Genomic DNA, 21,024 nt, shown 5'->3' on the forward strand with positions numbered 1-21,024 from the left:
ACAGTATGAACAGGACGGAGCAACAGTTAAATAATCAATCTTCGGGATATGACCATTGCTCTACCTTCTGAGCCTCTGTCCTGGTCCAGTCACGCTGTGAGATAGAGACAGTTCCAACCAAATGCTTTTATTTTTCTGTAATGCATATCCTGGGTGTGTCTTTATAATACAACAATAAGTGGATTCTGGATGACCTATATCTTCCCCACTACAGCATAGAATCAATGCCAATCTTCTACTGTCTTCAGCAATTTGCGCCTTTCCATTGAATTGTTAATTTCTACAATATTGAGTGGTTATTGCCCAACAGTCTGTTTGCTCAGCCACACTTTTGAATCTCTCCCGTTCCAAAGCCTCACACATTGAACACAGTGTTTTGAGCCGTGAGACTGGTCTGCCACAGTCTTTCTTTGGCCTCGTCTCGCAATTATCTCTCCAGAAGAACAGGACATGCTGTCATGTTCCCAGCAGCCCTCAGACAGTTCAGCTGCTTCGACAACAACATAGAGGAGATGTGCGTTGGTTTGAGTGTTCACAGAGGCAACACAAAACCATGGACCTGGGCCTCACTCAAAGCATCTGTTTGAATATGACACCGGTTTGTTATCTTAAATAAACTCACTATGCAACATTTCTGGGCTCCATGGAGATCTCATTGTTTTGCATGCGTGTTTTAAGGAGGAATATGTAGTAGGGTACCTAATTTTTCCATGGCGATGTTATTGATTTGTCTTGAATATGCCACAGTATGACATTATACCTTCCATTATCTTTCTTACATGCATTTAGTGAATGTTTTAAGTTTAATACCATACTGTGGAACATTCCACGCAAAGCAATAACATCTCCAGAGGAAAGAAGCAGGTGGTGCACTCTCCGCAAGAAAAAAATAACTTAATTTAACTTAATTCTTATATTACTTGATCACTGTTACATTGTGCATCCATCATTAAGGTGCATTTTTTTTATCACCATAGAGTCATTTTCTCCTTTGGATTTAACCACACTGCATAGGAACTGTTTTCCAGACCTTGAGCTACAGGTTCATGGTCAGGAATACCTAATTAGGAGTTAGGAGGACTTATTTGAGGTTGATAGGAATTTTCAAAACTGGAAAAAAAAATATGCAAGGTTCATGGACTCCCTAACTAGCCTTGGAATTAAACCTGGGATCTTCTTGCTGTGAGGCAGTGAACAACCATTAGACCACTGTTACCATCAAAAATACTTTACATGATTCCATTGTTACTCGCACTGCCCAATTTGACATCTATTGGGTAAAAGCATTTTCTTCGCAAAACATCTGAGTAAACTATTGCACAGTCACAGTAGTTCAGCTGGTAGACCTACAGGCTAGTGGTGCAATTCATTGGTTACTTTAGTACTGTAGCATGGCAATCTCCCTGACATATGTGCACATCTTGGTCACTGTTCCTCTTTAGTGAGTGAAAAAGTGATGCTAGCTCTGCCCTGGAGTGTATGTAGTGTGGCAGATTCCTCTATCTCTCTGGCTCTCCGGCAGCTGCTATAAATAGTGAGGAGTGCTACTGTCTCTCATATTTCATGTGTCACTGGTTTGCACAGTCAGTGTTGAAGACTGCTCCGTGCATATAGAGCCTCCGTTGCCTCCTAGTCCCCAGCGCGTCACTTCCCCCTGCACTTTCCAGCTCGTATCTGTGCTCCAACCCAAGAGGATACTTACAAACAGCAGGTTTTAAATGCCAATGCCCTTATCTTTAAAGGGCTTTTAAAATTAGCTTTGGAGAGAATTAGCGACGTCAACATGCAGGCGGAGAAGTGGTGAGAGGTGAGTGGTAATTATACCGTAGAGTATGCAAAATCATAAAATAGTACTATAAATGTAAGGTATATATTATAAATGTGTCCAATGCATTTAACCAATCCTAAAAGAAGTTGTAGCAGGTCACATTTTTATATAGCACTTTTCCACCTTCAAGGCATAGTAAAAGCAAAAGTTAAAGCTGTCAACTGGACAAACATTGTAGGAGTGAAGACGTTTCGCTGCTCATCAAAGCCACTTCTTCAGTTCTGGTCACATTGCTGGTGGACACTCCCTTATACACTGCCTGGCCAAAAAAAATAGTCGCCAACTGGATTTAACTAAGCAAATAGATAGCCTATAGGTACGAGTCAGGTCTAGGTTCAGCAACTGTCTGTGCTCAAAGAATGAGGTCAGCTGACACCTGAATATACTGAATGACCAGGTTATTCCATCAATGGATTTTTTCTTCCCTGATGGTGCGGGCATATTCCAAGATGACAATGCCAGGATTCATCATGCTCAAATGGTGAAAGAGTGGTTCAGGGAGCAGGAGACATCATTTTCACACATGGATTGTCCACCACAGAGTCCCTTTGAGAATCTTTGGGATGTGCTGGAGAAGGCTTTGTGCAGCGGTCAGACTCTACCACCATCAATGCAATGAAAAATTAATGCAACACTGGATGGAAATAAATCTTGTGACATTGCAGAAGCTTATCAAAACAATGCCATAGAGAATGTGTAGTGTAATTAAAGGTAAAGGCGGTCCAACAAAATGTGTGTGACCTTTTTTTTTTTGGTGGTGATTTTTTTTTTTTTTTTGGGCAGGCATTGTATCTACCTGAAGGAAGGAGCTAACTAGACTGAAATTGTAAACACCTATTGTTTACAGTTTCAGACTTAATGGCCTACATTCAACCTTTAATGGCCCTATTGGCTGGCTCTATTGTTCTCTTTGTTTCCTTTGTTTGTTTTGGGTCTGAGTATGGAGTTGTATATGGGAGATAATTACTTCATATACAACTGAAAATGTGGAATTTTACAGACACACCAGCTCTGAAAAACTTCAGTCTGAGATTCTGGTCTATTTCAAACCTACAAACACTTTAAGACAGAAACTGGTTCACTCAAAGCAAACAAAGAGAACAATAGAGCAAGCCACGAGGGCAATTAAAGGTTGAATGTTGCCATTAAACCTGAAACTGTAAACAATAGGTGTTTACAGTTTCAGTGTAATTAGCTCCTTCCTTCAGATAGCTATAAGGCAATTTCCACAAGCAATCTGACCAGAACTGAAGAAGCGGCTTGGATGAGCAGTGAAACGTCTTCACTCCTACAACGTTTTGTCCAGTTGACAGATTTAACTTTTGCTTTTATTATGTATTAGACCTAATTACACAGACACCTTCAAGGCAGTCAAAAGAACCACTCACTCATTCACACACTCACACAGACACTGGGGGTGTCTTGCCCAAGGACACAATGACAGTAATCATCTGTGGAAGCTGAAATTGCACCGCCAACCTGTGGGTCAATGGATATGACTTACGATGATGTTTATGTCAAGAGTGGAAATCAAACCACTAGCCTTCAGATCAGCGGGCATATGTTGAACTTTTGACATCCTGCTGTCAAATACTTTCTACAAATTCTTTAATCTATGGTTAGAGGTGACTCAAAGAATACAGCCATGACACTACGGGCTTCTCCAATGCATTCGTGTCTAATTACTGTCTTTTATTAATTAAGCCATGGAGAAACAAGTTAAATGAGGGCAGAGTTTCCCTGTGTCGAATCAGTGATATCCATTCATTTAGCCTGCAGGTCGAGATAAGTACACTCATGTTATCGCACTACAGCACTAATAAGGAATCCCCATCCATAACTCATGCGCTCACTCACACTAACACATGGTGAGCAGGATGTTACCATCTCACAGGATCTGACCCTTGCCAATAAACCACTGCTTAGTCATCGAGATGCTACACTTGCCATGAAACAGAAATCCCTTGAAGCTTTCCTGAGATGACAACTCTATTCCTCATCTGTATTAAGGGGGCAGAGAGTAACATTTGCAGTCATGATGGCACCCCTGCAGATGGCGCAGGGAGTGCAACATGAACATGCATTTTTATCACCTAATTTATCCTAAAATATTTTCTTTAGAGCAGAAATAAAGAGAAAATGGCCAATCAGGATAAGGCAACATTGTGTATATGAGCTGTATGTGAATCAGATGCTTGACGATGCATTTGTTTTTTATTCTGTCCATGTGCTCTTTGAAACAACACAGTCATGGCCTATTTGTCAAAGGGAATTTCTCCAGAGACTGAACTTGTTATACCATGTGATGCAAGCTGGATCACCACAGGATTTGAGTTATTCAAACTTTTGAGACTGCATTTGTTCAGGGCATTTAGGATTGTAGTTTGGAGTGGAGCGGGTTAGGGTTAGGGGCTGATTCTGTGTCTCATTATTTGCCACCTGAATATGACAAACAGTTTCCTTAAAAGCAGTTTTGCAGTGAAGAGCATTTTGACAGGCTGTAATTACCTGCATGTGTGATAGGTCAGCACATATAATGAATAATGACTCATCTGCAGACACAAAGGGCCTCGGTGTTAGCAAACTCCAGCGTCATCCTGTCTTTTGTGGCACCAGGATTAACTGACACACACAGGCTTGTACAACAGACAAGAAGGAAATGATTTCTTTGCAAATTCCCTCCTTTGTGACTCAATGCCATCTTTCAGTCAGGACAATACCGCAGTGGGTTATTGTTTCAAACTGAAAAAGTGCAAAATTAGTTTCCTTCTATTACTATAATAATCTTGCATGTAGAGTTCTCATCAAGTGTTGTTTTTACTGTAACTAGACTCTCTTGTTCTGAGTAATGAACCTATCTGAGTTTCTATTATAGCCCAACCAATACATATCAGTTGGCCGATATTATTGTTCGCTATAGCCACTTGGAAACTTATCAGCAATTGTCCAAAATCTTGACAATATGGGCCGATAGTCTATGTGGGCATGTTATACTTCGTTATAAAGCTTAGACTCTCTATATTACACTTAATCCAATTTACAGACAGATTCATGTCCTAATGGTGCTGCATCAAAATGTATCTGTGATGTAGTTTGTCTATGTGTCTGTGATGCTGTACTTCCCCTGAATGCAGCCCCAGAGTCACGCGCTCGTTTATACCGCTGTGTACTGCTGCTCTGATCATACCTCTGCTGCTCTGAGGCAGAGCTAAGTTTAAATGCTCCAGTACTCTGAACTATACTAACTCTAGAATAAAAGTTAACTTCAATGCCGATTAGGCCAGCAACAAAAGTCCTGCTTAAGTTGTCATGCAAAAATAACACTTGGCCCATCTACTATCCTTAAAACTGTAAAGAAACAAAGTAAATGTAGCCTAAATAAACTCAACTGAAAACTTAATAGAGCCAAACCCAAGTTCTATAATCAGTTGAAGATTTACAATTTATTATTACATCACTAAATATATCGGCTGTTTATGTCGGCCATTGGCAACTCCAAAGCCTCTTTTATCGGCATCGCAGTGGTCCACAAAAATCCATATACCTGCCATAGGATCTTTTGTATGTTAATACTACCTGATTTTCAAAGCGAAAAAGGAGGAAGAAGGTGTTTAAATGTACACAACATATAACTAGCTCACATAAACCCTTGTAAGTAGCTACTATTCACAGGAATGGAGTCATGTGCACAGGTTTTGAACAGCTTTTCCAGATGAGCAAAGTAAAGCTCAGATGGGCCGCTAACTCTGATTAAATCCTTACGCTTACGAGAAGGCTTATGATTCTTTCTTCTGGGTTTATGATCAATACAATGTTTTATGATTACAAGCAGGTAGCACTGATCTAATTTGGTCACAAATGCCGTTTTCCTATTTCCAGGAAATTCTTTGTTTACTAATTAAGGTCAGGCACCCCATCTTTAATGCTCTGTGCTGGCATAGATCAACGTGTATTGTCAGTTCAAGCAAAAAAAAGGTATTTGCTAGAACACAAGTATTACAGATAATGAATTTAGAGTAATCATATTATAGATAGCTGTTAGAACCACATTGTCCATAATACCTCATTAGAATGGACTTGCCTCACTAGTACAAGACCCAATAACAACTAATAGCAATACTATACGCAGCCTTTTAAGTGCAGGGCAACTGACTCACATCTCCACAGCTCTGATAGGGACAGTGAAGTGCTGAGCAAACCTTAAAGATAAAAAGCAGATTAGTGGCTGTCAGAGTGCTGGCTGGGTGTGACTCTATTGGACTATACACTGAATAAAGAGGCATTAGAGCCAGACAAAGCACAGCAGCACTGGGCCAGACGCCACTTCCCATAATTCGGCCACAACCGCACACACACAGCAGCATATACACAAAAAAACACACGCGACACAAGCGGCTAATGTTACAAAACCTGCAAGCAAGCAAATGTCTCCAAGGGGTGAGGAATTAATGAGGACAAGGGCAACCACAGCTGCCCTTTCAAGTTTCAAAAATGCTTAGAAAATTCAAAACAAAGCCTGTGAAAAGTTTGGGTCTCTCTCAATGGAATATAGTGGAATGGTTTGTGGAAGTCTGCGTCATCATAATCTCCTATTGTGGACTAATTTTATGTCAGATGCCCTTCCAGACATAATTAATGAGCAAAGATATGAGACTTGTTGAAAGCACGTTACACTTTGTTACTTTTTAAAGAACAAAATGTTGTTGTTTTTTCACTCATCGACTCTCACTATCAGCAGCATTTATGACTAACTTACAATGACTAAAAATGCATATTCAGTTAATAAAATGTATAGATAATGTCTAAATTTATGGGTAAATCTGAAATATTTTGTATGCTGGCCACCTCTTTTGGTCTCAAATATTTGCTGAGAGAAAATGATGAGAAAACCTTTCAAGGACACAGCCTGAAGTGAAAGAATACATTGATACTGTGCAGTCTCCATGGAGAGTACTTTGTCAGCAAAAAACTACATCCAGGACAAACAATAGAACTGTGGAGAAAGGGGCGGACGGGGACAAAGATGAAGATTTCACAGCAGTGTAAAAGGAATCAAGAGAAATATAAAATACACACACAATTATACCACCATGACTTTGACTATTCTGATTCTCATGAGTCAATGCATCCAAAGAAAAATGTTTATAAAGCTGGCACACATAGAAAATACTAAAATCTATGAGTAAAGGTGTTATGCTGTGAGGTCATTTTCAAAAATAATTGTTCAATCAGCAAAGGTACAAACTTGTTGCCCTGCATGATCCTGGTATTTCACTATTGTGTCCGTAACTCAAGATATGAACATTAATAACAGACAAATCAGGCGTTTCTTTTGACTGACAGTGTTGCTAAGAGTCCCACTGCCTGCTAAACCAGCGGTGCCGGTGAGAAGGGGCGTTAACTTCAACGGCTTCACTCCGGATTGACTCTTTGGTTGCTATGATACTCGCGCTTGGAATTCCTAAAATGGCTCCAAACTCGCCCCTATAACTGTTAGCGTCTGTGAGCTTCATTTGACTGGAGACGAACGATATGGGTGACGTCACACTCACTTAGTCCACTTCTTTATACAGTCTATGATTGTCAAGTAAGTACTCTAGTAAATACAAAAATAAAGTAAACACAACTGCACAAGTTTAAATCAGCGGCGAAACGTCTTCACGCTTACGATTTGTCCAGTTGACAGATTTAAACTTTGTCTTTTGCTACTAACACTAACTACTCATTCATTATTATTACTACTATTACTCCTCCTCCAAGTACTACTACTACTACTACTACAACTACTACTATTTTTACTAGTACCTTTTTACCACATTTACTGTACCTCCACAGCACACTAAACCAAATGAACCTCTCCCTGTCTAAAACTCTCCAGTTTTATAATAGAATGAATGAGGTCCACTTCCACATTGGAGTTTTTAAAAAGCTAAATGGAGGACACAGAGGCGGTCAGTCCAGGAACAAAACGAGAGAAGGGCACTGCATAAAGTCACCCACACACCTGCTTCAACAGTGGAACAACCAGGTGAATGTGCTGAAAACCATGTTTCTCCTCCCACCTGTTTAACTTGACAAAGAAATCTGCATCTTTACTCTATAATTTATCATAAAACAGATGGTTTGCACAAGAATTCTTAATTTTTAAAATAGTTTACACAGTATTTACACACATTTTCATTGCCCTTATTCTACCTTGCCCACTTTTGCCTCTAAATACTACTAAACCATGTTGTCTTTGTGGTGGCACTTCTGGTTAATTCATTTCAATGGAGAATTTTGATGCTAAAATCCTATATATAAGTTGGTTGATTTGTGTAAAAGGTTTAAGGTTCAAGAATAGGTGCACCAACAAGTCACAGTGCACCTATTCTCTGGAAGACTCTAAAACATCTTTATAATTTGTATAGAACTTATTTGCTGTTAAGATCAGTACCTCCACGATGCAAAATACCGAACGACAATGGTGGCACCCATGGCAACTTCCAGAATAAGGCAAATAAATGTATGATAAATGATTATGATAGATTGTCAACCAAATGTAACTGTGTGACTCACTACGCTAGTCTGTCCATAAACAAGTAAATCCAGATCCAGTAGATCCAAAACCTGTCAGCACAGAAGCTGAACATATAGGCATAACTGGTCATTATCACGGCACATTTATTCTGTTGTGTCGTAACGGGTGTGTGTAGCGGACCAAGGGATGCAGACTCGGGGCAGATTTACAGTATTTATTGTAACAATTGAACAAAGTACGAACAGCGGGTGATCCGGAGGTGAGCAGGGGAGCAGGAACACAGGAAACACAGGGACCGGGGACATGAAGGGACCACCGGACGACAGGCAGACCAGACGGGCGTAGGGCAGAGCGGGCAGGAGGCATCCAGGGCTGGAGCATGACAGGAACAAGTGAGGACGACACAGACAGGGTGAGGACATGCAGACAATCTCGCACTGAGTGTCTTCCCCCATCTCCTCTTATCCACGGCAGGTGTGGTGATTAGCCAGATGGACAGCAGGTGCGCACGGGAGGAGCCGAGAGCTCCGCCCAGCTCCAGGTACAAGCAGGTGAGGGAGGGGGAAGAGCACACAGGGAGGAAAACCAGGAGCGGACAGTGCGGATCATGACATGTTGTATTCACAAAATATGTAAACAACTATATTATTTTTACTTCAGTCATAATCTACTACGGTATAAAGTCATTAAAAGTTCCTACATTGCAAAAAATTGACTCTTGTGAGCTTGAAGCCATGCTAAAATGTTACCCCATCAAAAAGTTACCTGGTGTTGTGTTTTTAATTCTTTCAAAATTTTTTGGAGTAATCCTTTATATCGCCAAAACGCAGAATGCTCTGTCCTACCTTGTAATGTCATGAAGTGATAGTTTTCAAGTTAATCTTGCCTTTTACCTTTTGTTCAGTACAGCTTGGTAATTACAGGTCTGAAATGATTAGATCTTAAAACAGTGTAATATGGGATAACTAGCAGCCATGTTTTCTCTCACTACCTCTAACAGCACTTTCTGATCTTTCTCTTGGCCTCTTGCCTGGAAGTTTTAATCTCAGCATCATTCTTTGGGATTTTGCTAAACTTTCCTAATCCATCTCAGTCTGTCTTCTATCATATTTACAGGAACACTGACATCTACCTTGGTTACCCCCAAAGAAAACCTTAACATTTCTGCTACCTCCCGCTCTGCCTCCTGCCTTTTCTTCTAAGCCACTGTTGATATATTCACTAAAGAACAAAGAACACCAAGACATTACAGAAAAATATGTGGCTTCTAAAAAATATCCAACCCTGTGTATTTTGTAGAAATGAAATTATCAGGCAATATCACCTGTGGCTGAGAAGCAAACAACCCAAAAAAGCTGTATATACTTCAATTCTCGAAACCAAAGACGAGGCCACATTTGTCCTTCCATTTTATTGACATTTTATCACAAACCTGTATATAAGGTGTGCATTTCTCCCGAATCTCATCATTATTGTGTGTCTACGAACTTAGCAGACAATAATACTCCTCCTAATCCACCCAGCCGCTGCATCGCTCACCCAATCAATCCCCCGCAGAGCAGGACGTGGCCAAGTCCCTGTTGCCAAGTTGTGGTTACCTTGGCAACAGGATCCAGAATTTCCTGTTTTTGCTTTGTTTTTTTTTTGAGGTGGTGGTGATGTTAGCCAGGTGCAGTCTGACAGTTTACGCTTTAACAAGGCAGACCTATGTTATAGATAATGAGCCGGACTCCACTGTCATGGCAGGGACGACTCTTTTTGTGTACGAGGGGGGAGGGGTCAGAGAGGGGAGAGTCCCAATTAGCTGTAAACATGTGATGGAGAGCGGCGACCAAGAGCTTCCCCTTATGGGCCAGGGATTTCAAGAGGATAAATCGTGTTTTCTGCAAATTGTGGAGTGTATTCCCAATTTTACACTAGACACACATGGCTTTTATCAAGGCTATAATGCTGCACACAAACTATAAAACCTACTTATGTGTATATTTTTAAAACCAGTGCTAGCAATTTTAACAAAAAAGACATATATTTTGACACTACAATCATATGACACTCCAAAAATCCATGCAAGTCTATACAAACAATGGTCACATGGTCTCATTTTTGTATAGAGGTTTTCCACCTTCAAAGCCCTCGAAGCACTTTACATCAAGAAACCACTCACCCATTCACACACCAATGTATGCAGACACTGGGAGCGAGGTGGCTTAAGTGTCTTGCCGAAGGACACAACAATAGCATTCACCTGTGGGAGCTGGAATCCCACCACCAAACTTTGTGTCAATGGACAAATCCTGTATCTACTGAGCTACTGTCGCCAAAATCTTTGTGAGAGCTAAGATGACACAAGATAATGTCCCATAGGAGTAACAGAACAGGACCTTTTGGATATGGGACAGCTCCAATGGTATGAATACTATTTGTGTAGCTTGATTAATTACATGATATAAACTGAAACTGTTATTTACGCAAGTAGAGCTGAAGGATTTTGGCACACCTCTCCCTCTTTTCACACTATACTAACTTAAATCAGGTTGCATTTTTCCTATTTGCAGTTATACAAACTATGGCAGGAGGTTGAAAAATAGAGATAAAAGGTAATTTTGCAGTCATGGGGCTTTTTAGACTCTGAAGTAGCCACTCAGGCGTGGAGTGAGACGAACAAGTGAAAAACGATGTGTCCTACAAACAGCCATTACCCCGCTGTGCTCTGCTCTGCTCTTTAGGCCGAGGGAGGAGAGGGAAAAGCACTCAGGACAGAGGCGCAGAGTGCACCTGTTTTAGCCCCCTCCATTAGCCAGGCAGCCCAGAGAGGAAGTGCTCAGCAACCACGGTGTCACTGGAGTTGTGTGATCCGTAACTATGGACAATGTGAAAAGTGTCAGGAAAGTAAACCGGCTATATTCACTGACAGAAGAGATGGGTGTGTGACGGTGGTCTTCAGACTCTGAAACACTGACGTCATAGTCCCAGAAGAGCCAGGTTTCCCATATGATTGCAATGTATTTTAGCTGCCACCCTCCATCTGTATTGAATATTCTTGTCTTATAGAAAGTTGTGATGTCACCTAAAACCCAGCAATACTATACAAAATAATACTGAAATAGTTTGAAGATGGGAAAAATTACCACATGTAGAAAAATGTTGAAAGGTCCTATATTACGCTGAACTGACTCTGAGCTTTACGTCATGTTATAATGTTGTTATATTCACACATCTTTGAGTAATTCTTTGTTATTTGTTTGAGTAATACTTTGTTATTAGTCCGTCTACAGCTCCAAAGCTCAAAATGCTCTGTTCCACCTTGTGATGTCGTGTAGTGGTAGTTTTCAAGCTACCTTTTACGTTTGGTTCAGTAGAAATCGGTAAGGCCAGAGCTGTAATCATCCAAATGATTCTAGTGAAGGTGCGTGGAGTTTAAAAACACAGTGGAGCACTTCCTGTATTACCACATGACATCACAAGGTGGTGGTTTGAAAGAAGAACTCAGCCTAAATATGCAGAGTTTATGTGTTAAACAAAACAAAACTCCAGGTATGTTTTTGATGAGGAAACATTACAACAAAGATCAGAAAATAGCGTAATATGGGCCTATTAAGAAAAAGCTGCAAAAAAGTGTTAAATCATTATTAAAAGATACATACATACTACATACAGACATAGTATTTTTGTGTCACGCATGAATGTCAACTGAAGAATTTAGGAATTGGAGATATTAACACATCCGTTTTTTGTCAATATTGCTGGGAGATTTGGACATAAAATATAATCTAGAAAATTGCAAAGCTGAGTCTCAAACTATAGTAAATGTGTGCGGTGATGAGCTAGTCAACCTCATGTCATGTGCAAGGATGGACCGGAAGAAGCATCTATTTAAATATGAAAGATGTTTTATCACCATCTGTCACTGAGCACTGAGGTCCCTGAGAGATGTACAAGAGTGCATCCAAGTACTCAAAGAATCACATGGAAAAAGAAAACTCAGTAGGACAGACAATGTAAGGTACTGACTTTTATAAAGTGGGTCCCATGCAGAAATAAGCTTGTGTTGTGCTTTGTAGTAGTAGTAGTTGGGCCAGTAGTGAATTGTGGAGCCCTTACCATCTTTAACAAAAATAAACTTTGAGCATGTTCTGTTAGTGCCATGGGCCATTTGAGACAATAAAGAGACATTGGACCATGCAGGATATACGTGATATCTCCACCATCACCTCACTGAAGGAGGGAGGCGCCAGCTCTGATTTGAATCTGATGCAGCGATTACAACACAATGACCCACAACAAGCAATGTCCCTGCCCTTTATTTGATTGTCTGCCCCTTTTACTGAACAAGGTTATCAATGAAGATTATCAGGTTACTACGGTTACTACACTGTGTTCTAACTAGAGATCCAATAAATTCACTATTTGAACTTAAAATAAAAAATAATAATTTATTTTCCACAGCCCAGCATTAAAATTTGACTTCCTGGATTCACATTTTTGTTCTTCACTTTCAAAGATTATGGACCTCCTTTACATATTTGCTATTTTTAATACAAATTTGTTTCAAATAACTATCATACGTACAGTGAAATCCACAGGGTGCTGTCACAGATGCAGAACAACATTTACTTTGAAGTAAGTAAAATATGTAAAATGAGCACCAAAGTGGGTCAGATGGTGATGTGTACTCTTTATGTATGCCCTTTAACTGAACACTGCTTTTGACAAGAAAGGTTTTATTGCTTTTATTGCTTTATAAACTTTTTTTTTTTTATGTTTTAAGAGCAGCATATGTTCAACGGCAGTCTCTTAGCATTTTTAAATGTTGAAACTTAACTTTTTGGCCCCTGTTTCTTTCTGTAGGGCAGTCATTTATCTTGAGAGGAAGCTATTAAGAATTTTCCAACATTACATAGTTCATCTTAGACAATTATTTAAATATAAAAACTGTAATATTATGGTTACTAGCATCTTTCACTAAGCTATTAGTCCAACACACACAGGGAGAGGGGAGAGAGGGAGGAGGGGGCTAAGGGACCCCAGACTTCCTGTAATGGTCCATAGCATCTTACAGTAAACAGCAGCAGCATCAGTGGTTCTTTGATCTGCCTAATGTTGTGTAACAGAGACACTGGCTAGGCTGGCTGGGCTGGCTGCTTTACCTGTTTGTGAAACCTCAACTTGGATGTTCACTTTTGAGATGTTGTAAAATCAAAAGTTGCCAGTAAACACAAGCTGTTTGTGCGCACAGTGGCAGGCCAAACGCACACTGGAAAACAAGACTGTGAGATGTGTGACCATATGAGAATCTGCAGAGAATCCCAAACAGCGAGAATGATGTGTTTTGGTACTCATAAAGTGTGATAATGATCAAAACTAATTGCCAGCTTTAGGCAAAAATAGCATTATGGCTGCCTAATTCTTCTATTTTCATATTTCCTTAAAGCTGGGTACCTGATTTTCAAACTGTGGAAGATATGTAGGCCTTAGGGTTGTCAAAAGTAGTAAAATACTAAACTAACATTGAAATTAGATACTTATTTGAGCAAGTATCAAGAAAAAAGCTACATTCACAGGACAGAAATGAAGTATAAGACCACTTAGACTAGTATATACTCATGGACCATTATGGAACCTATCTGTGTGACTGAGGTATTACACAGATATAAGACCAAAGTAAAATCGGCAAAAGCAAATTGTTTAATTCTATGTCTTGCACACAAATATCATGCTCAAGATCTGTTCCATATATTCACTTCACTGCCATTATAACCTGTCAGCTGATAAAATACTGTCGTCATTCTATACAAACTATACCATCCCATATTACAAACCAGGTTTCTTTCAAAGTCGTCAGCGGTAACTTGATGTATTGGAGGCAGCCACAGCCAAAAAGCCCAATTTCTCAACTTTCAACAAGCACCTCCCAAACTGATGTTGTCAGGTGTTTTAGTGACCAAAGACAAATTATTTTTACACCGAAGCTGAAACAAAATGGGTTTGCCCTATAAGGTTGTATCAGATACAAAACAGCTTTAAGGGAATCATTCAAAGACCATTTGTAATTGCACATCCATTTGAAATAATCACCTGACAGCAAAATAAAACAACCAAATCTAGGGAGTTTATTGAAGGCTGTGTAAGGGAGTGCATCGGGTATATACGACCTGCACAACCGCTGCACACCAGGGGGTTAAAGGACTATGACACCCCAAGGAAAAAAGAAGAAACCACATGGATGGACCACCACAGCTGTCCCTGAACAACACTTTTCATTTGTCTGTACATTGCAAATTCATTAAACCATTGAACCACTGCTATTCAATAAAGCTCTTCCTTCACATGGCACCATCATTTGTTGTCTTGGGCATCTCCTCCATCTTAGCTGTGATTTTGCAACAGTTGCTAGGGGCGCACTGAGTAACTTTTCTGGTGGTGTTACCTATATTCTTGTCTATATTCTTCCATAACGTGGCATTAAACTTCATCCAAACAAACAACCATAGGCTTCCAACTGAAGACTGAAGAATATGTGTTTGTGGCATTTGCAGTTTTCACCTGTAGTGGTCAATTATTTATGTCAAAACAGGATCACTATCTGTATGAAATGTGTTTTAGAGAATGAACAATGATAAAAGGAGATATGGTGGATGCGGTCAGTGAGTGAAGGCTGATAAGGATAGAAAGCTGTTACTATCTTGGGTGCATGGTCATAATGAAATACATCCATTTGAGATCATTCAGGTCTGTATGCCCTTTTCCATGTACCTTGCATCATGCTTTGGCCTTGGGTCACTCACACTCAATAGTGACGAAGCTCTCCTCTTCCTACATCACAAGTAATCTTCTTGGCAACGTGATGAATGAGATTAATTACTCTACCGTAGGGGACGAAAAACAGCCTGGAGCCGCTTACAAACGCACCACGGTGTTATTTTTTTTGGAGCAAGCAGACAAGCAGCAGCAAGGTGCTCTTCATCCCTGCACATGCCTCGTGATGTGATGGCTGAGGCAAGTCAAGGCAATGGGACTATTTAGGTCTGTTTTTCCGGCTCTGAAAAGCAGCATAGCGCGGTCACGATGCCGTATGTCTATTTAGGCGCTGATGATGGGATATTTAGGTCAATCTGAAAGTAATAGCCGATTTCACAACAGCAACATCCCAATCCACCCCTCCTCCCTCGCTCCCTCTATCCCTCCTCTTTTCCTCTTCCTATGCAACCCCCACACAACACACACCCCGTCCTTGGATAGATGGCAGGATGGCTAAAAGGATGGCGAGTATGGATGGATAGACCTAGAACGGGGGTTTTCCATTTTCAACCCACGATCAATGCGAGCGCACCACAACGCTTTTACACAGCACCCCATACAGTCCCTCTGCTGCACGCCTCGACCATTCACACACTTAGCAGCACTACATAGCAACCAGACATGTTCCCAGCATCCTGTCATATTAGGCAACGTAACCCCAAGCATTTAGAGGTGCGAGACGAGCAAAAACGGGGGGATGACATTGCAGCTGCTTACTGTAAAATCAATTCCCTCGATGGGGATGGAGAGTCTCTCTTTCTTCCCTCCTTGGACTCCCCGTTCCGGTTCCGACGCGTGCTTCCCCCAAAATCACACCATGCAAAGTAGGCGATACACCATCATTCCTGCTTCAAAGTATAGTCCGTAGTAGCGGTGAGGAAACCGGGCAAACGCAGCCAGCATCCAACAGATAGGGCTGAGGAGAGCCAGCTGTGCGCGAGGGAGGGAGGGGACGAGGAAGCGGCGTGGCTCAGAGGACTGCGCACAGGAGCAGCCAGGCAGAGCGGCAGAGGTGCGAGCTTTCTCTCTCTCTCCCACTCTCTCACTCTATCTCTATCTCTCTGGTTCGCACCGTAACTACCCCCCTCCTCACCCACCACACTGCTGCCAGACGGACTGACAGACAGAACCAGGTACCAGCGTCAGCAGCGACTCCTACAGGTGATGAGAGGTATTGCGCATGTGGAAGATGCATGAAGACGACCATCATTGTGCTGTTCACCACGTGTCAGAGATAAAATGTCTCTATTAAGCAACCTTTTCATTGGGAAACAAAAACGATAGTCGATTTATACATTTTCTGAAGGCTCAAGTATGTTTTGATGCTTCACAGAGTATCCATGTGTTGTGCTGGTGGCTTTTAAGCAATATAGCAATAGCAAAAACAAATAAGTCAATGTATTTGAGAGGTTTTTTGTCAGTATGGTGTGTTTCTGTTTTTTCAAGGGCGGCTTTAAATTCAACATTTGTATTTCTAAACCATGGAACGTGCCTTGAAAGGAGGAAATGAACAGACAATAGGAGACATATTGAGTCTCACCCTGTTTATCTGACTGTGCATCTCCTTTTCATTTTTGGCTCAGTCTATATTTGTCTCCTTCACAATTTCTTTTGTCTAGCACTTCTTTGTGCACTCAGCTGGGAGTTGTTTTTTGCCACAGTCAAGAGCTTCAATGGGAATCTAAATCTTGCACACATTGTTTGTGCATGAGACTGTTTGCTTGATAGCACAAGATAAATTAATGTTCAGATTTTGCGCTAACACCAAAATCATCAGCAATAATATTTAAATTTTATGATTAATTTTTATCTTCCCTGTTTATTCTCACAGTGGTTGAAGCACTCAAAAGATGCTTTACTTCTTCAACACTCTGTTTCACTCTACTCCATGTGAGCTATTCTTATCTGCTCTCTTTCCTCTAATGACCTGACATCTCCACAGGGATCATTAAAGTTTCATCTGACCTAATCTAAAAACTGAAGTCCCCTTAAGCCCTCCACTTGTCTGCTCCAGTGGAGCTGCTCAGTGTCCATCAGGAGAGGACGTGCTCCAACTGAAGATACTGCCTGTGTTAGAGGATGAGTCTAGGACTCATATAAACACATCACTGCAGAGGCTGTGGCTGAAGAAGATGGAGAGAGAGACACAGTCATTTTAAAAGATGCATTTATGTTATGCTTTAATTAAACCTGGAATACAAGCTACGCTTACACTAGAGAGCTACACAGAATCAGAAATAAAATAAAATCAGGAAAAACACGAGAGGCTCATATTGACCTAATTATAAAAAGGTAGGCCTACCATACTTATGTTGACAAAGAATAGACCCATTCCCATTGGTAGCCCAATAACAAAGAGGAGAATCACTTCGCCAACAGGTGGTGTGCTGTTTGGGTAACATTTAGTTCCTCCCTTTCTTTAATAATTTGTAGGTCACGTGGCGCCCTTGTGTGGTCTGAAAATGCATTGCAAAATAAACAGCACTTTAGTGATGATATCATCGGTATCCCGAATCATCAAGTCACAGCCAACTGTTAACAAAGCAAATATATCTCATGTATCTCATTTTACAACAAAATAAGGTGACCACACTCATGTAGAATAGGCTGGTTCTAGTTACTCGGAAGTGTCAAAACCACCATTTGAAATATTTGATACGGAATAACATAGGCGTTTGTTACCAAGGTGTGTGTGTGTGTGTGTGTTTGTGTAGGTTTATGTAAATGAAATCCTGAAGCATAGTTTAATAAGTTGACATTAAATGAAGTATTATCCCTGTCGCTGCCTGGAGCTCTCCTCGCATCCCTTTGTGTGCGACAGCCAATCAGCGCTCAGATTATGACAGCTGGCCTCTGATTGGTCAGTAAGGAGGAAGATGCGACGGCCGTGGAGAATCGACTCTGGCTTTCCCCAAACCGTTTACCGATATCACGGACAATAATGCTTTTATTACGTTTACGCATTGACTAAATTGAAGACACGATGCATTTCTAACCTGCAGACGTGCACCGTGCGTCACCTTAAGCGTGTGTTCTTGTGTTTGTTTGGTTGAGGCTTTGTTGCTGGGCTGTTGGGCCCATGGCGCTGCCCTGTAGATGAAGTCACTCCCTGAGCATGTAGCCGGTTCACAACACTGGACTGTTGTCACACAAGGTAGGCTATTCTGTGTTATTATACTCTAGAAAGATCCATGTCGCTAAACACCACAACTGTGTGCTTGCCTGGCCTATAGCCTGTTGTAGTTTCACCTCATTCCCTTCAGCCTGTCTCACCAGCAGCACTCACTGTCACTACTAATGCATCAGTATGTTCCATCTTTACAATGCGCTGTGGTTGTTGTTAATGTCACGGTGGCTCATAAATAAGAACGTCCCACACCCCATTATCTCTTTCATCTTTGTATGGGATTACTCTGTATGTCATCTTTATAGGCCAATACAAAAACTTATTCCACTAGTCACTTTATGTAAAATGTTTTTATGCAGCGCTACATGAATGCAATGAAAACTTGATTTTCTTATTTTATCCAGGTGCAGCTGATTGAACAATGTACGAGCAATGTCTGATGTTGAGGCCACATATGCAGACTTCATCGCTTCGGGCAGGACAGGACGGAGGAACGCCATGCATGACATCCTTCAGAGTCCCACAGATCCAGACGGACGCGAGATGCCCCTCACACTGTCCCTGTCCCAACTGCACATCAACGCCGGAGGTGGAGGTATGTTACAGTGTTGGCACTGCATTGTCTCTCATTACTTCATATATCAGTATATGCAAGTAGTCTTTAGTCTCTATCATGACCTTCTACACATCCAGCGTTATAATGCTGGTTTGATTTTCTAACTTTCAGTTGGTTAAATCAACAAATTTGTGAAGCCCTGCAAGGCGACTGCTACTGTGATTTTGGGCTCTACAAAAATGAATAGAATTTCGCCTAAGTTTACAATTTAGCAAGCAACACTGGAACTAATTATGATAAAACTAAATTACAAATAAAATCAACTGTAACCATGTCTACTCTTGTAACAACTGTGAACAATTATTAAAAACAAATTACACAGCACCAATTGATTTAATAATTTTTATGATTGTAATATTTAAAAGAAATAATGTTACAATCTTAGTGCAGCATACATCCTCTTTGCAATCATCCTTTGAATCTACAAAACTCATTTTTTATTTTATCATGGTTTATCTAGACTTAGTATCTTTTTAATGCCTTGAAGAGATTATTAAGTTATCAGCTTTTTCTGTACGATTACACTTCCTTGTAATCGGCTCACTATACCTGTCACTTCAGAGTACTGCTGAGGCCAATAGGGGAAATGTCTTTGTTGAGCATGGAGCTGCATTCAAGAGAGAACCTGTGAATCATAATCCTGATTTGATTTTTATCCTCACATTACCCAGCCCAATTTGAACTGCACACAATGCTGTATCCTTTGTCAATGTATCCGATGCATCAAGCAGTATTCTTGAAACAGTAATAATGCTTGAATCATGTTTTGTTTTTTCTTTCTCTCTACAGAAGGCGATGAAGCAGAGGACGGCCAGAGCATGCCCTCAGCCCAGAGGGAGGCCGGGCAGAGGAACAGCTAACCTGACTCATACTGTTACAGCCAGCACAAGGATCTTCAACACTGTAAAGCCATTCACAATGTGTGGATCCGGCGCTGGAGGGTAGAGGCTGCGGATGTGTCATTGTACAACACTAAAGGACCTATAAAAGACACTCGGACCACTGAAAAGACATCGCTGTGACATGAACATGTGTGCTCTTACAAGTGAAAATAGTTGTTCCTTATTGTACTGTGCAAACGACAGGTTTATGGTGTTCACATGTAACAAAGAAAAGATTAGAATCCCTGGAGATTATAGACCTCTGCAATAGTAGAAGTTATGATTTCCTGTCTTGTTAAAAAACAAAAAAAGTACCTGAAATTATCTAAGTGATCCCTTTTAGTGAGGTAAATTAGTAACTCTTGCACCACATGGTACAAAAAAAAAAAAATCTTAAACATTTTTTTTTTCTTTGTTCCATTACCAACCCAAACTAAAATGTATCATTGAAACAATTGCACAATTTATTATGTTCAAGAAAAGACATGTGGAATGGAGAGAATGAAAAAAGATATCGATTTGCCATATATAAGTATAATAGTAAGAGTAACATTTAAACAGTTATACAGCCAATAACTTGTGCTTCCTTTCTCAATGCTGTTAAGAAAAAACAAATACAGGGGAAATATCGAGCTGTGAAAATAGACCACTGTTGTATATCAAAGGGTAAAATAGGCCAAAAATAGAGAAGAAAGATGAATGATGGTAGTGCAATGTCTTTTTTAAGTACTTTTGCCAAGCATAAACACACACATAACTTCCTCTATGTGACACTAACATCCTCTGCCATTGTGCTTTGTGGTGTGTCTACTTATCATTATTGCATGTAGATCATTTTATAAACACCACATAAAATATCAACATAATCTTTTATAATAATCCGGCCTTAAACTGCCATGTGACTAGTTACTCGATATAAAAACACTGTGTAAACGATTCATTCATTTTCCAGCATGTACTGTCCAGGCAGGTGCATGATACTGCTAATGTTAATGTACACACACGGTGCTTGTCTCTTTGTTTTTTTGTTGTTTTTTTACACAAGCAGGTGGCAAAATAATAAATGACCATTCTTTAAACTCCAGTACTGTGATACTGTGACTGTGTGGTTTTGTCAGCACTATAAAAAAACCCAAAAACTATACAATTATAATTTTAAATAAACAATAACATCGATTTGATTCTATATAGTAGTTTTTATATTTGATAGTTACTGTTTATCAGTTGCTATTGTGCACTTTGAACACCAGGGGT

General features: G+C 40.4%; 2 protein-coding genes across 5 annotated transcripts in view; one reads left to right on the top strand and one right to left on the bottom strand.

Moving 5' to 3' along the window:
* Positions 1–16,066, bottom strand: part of ctnnd2b (catenin (cadherin-associated protein), delta 2b) — a 132,422-nt gene extending 116,356 nt beyond the window's left edge. For all 4 annotated transcript variants that reach the window (XM_055228278.1, XM_055228275.1, XM_055228276.1 and 1 more), the window contains exon 1: positions 15,864–16,066. The gene's annotated coding sequence lies outside the window, so the exon portion shown is untranslated. The remainder of the gene's footprint in view (positions 1–15,863) is intronic.
* A 1,935-nt stretch (positions 16,067–18,001) lies between these two features.
* Positions 18,002–20,835, top strand: LOC117385486 (cAMP-dependent protein kinase inhibitor alpha-like). The gene is made up of 3 exons (XM_033982776.2): positions 18,002–18,300; positions 18,678–18,868; positions 19,679–20,835. Exons 2-3 carry the CDS (start codon positions 18,706–18,708, stop codon positions 19,747–19,749), a joined length of 234 nt encoding a protein of 77 aa, XP_033838667.1. The 5' UTR covers positions 18,002–18,300; positions 18,678–18,705; the 3' UTR covers positions 19,750–20,835.
* The last annotated feature ends 189 nt before the right edge of the window (positions 20,836–21,024 follow it).

This window comes from Periophthalmus magnuspinnatus, chromosome 17 (assembly GCF_009829125.3).
Source record: "Periophthalmus magnuspinnatus isolate fPerMag1 chromosome 17, fPerMag1.2.pri, whole genome shotgun sequence".
Classification (NCBI taxonomy): Eukaryota; Metazoa; Chordata; class Actinopteri; order Gobiiformes; family Gobiidae; genus Periophthalmus; species Periophthalmus magnuspinnatus.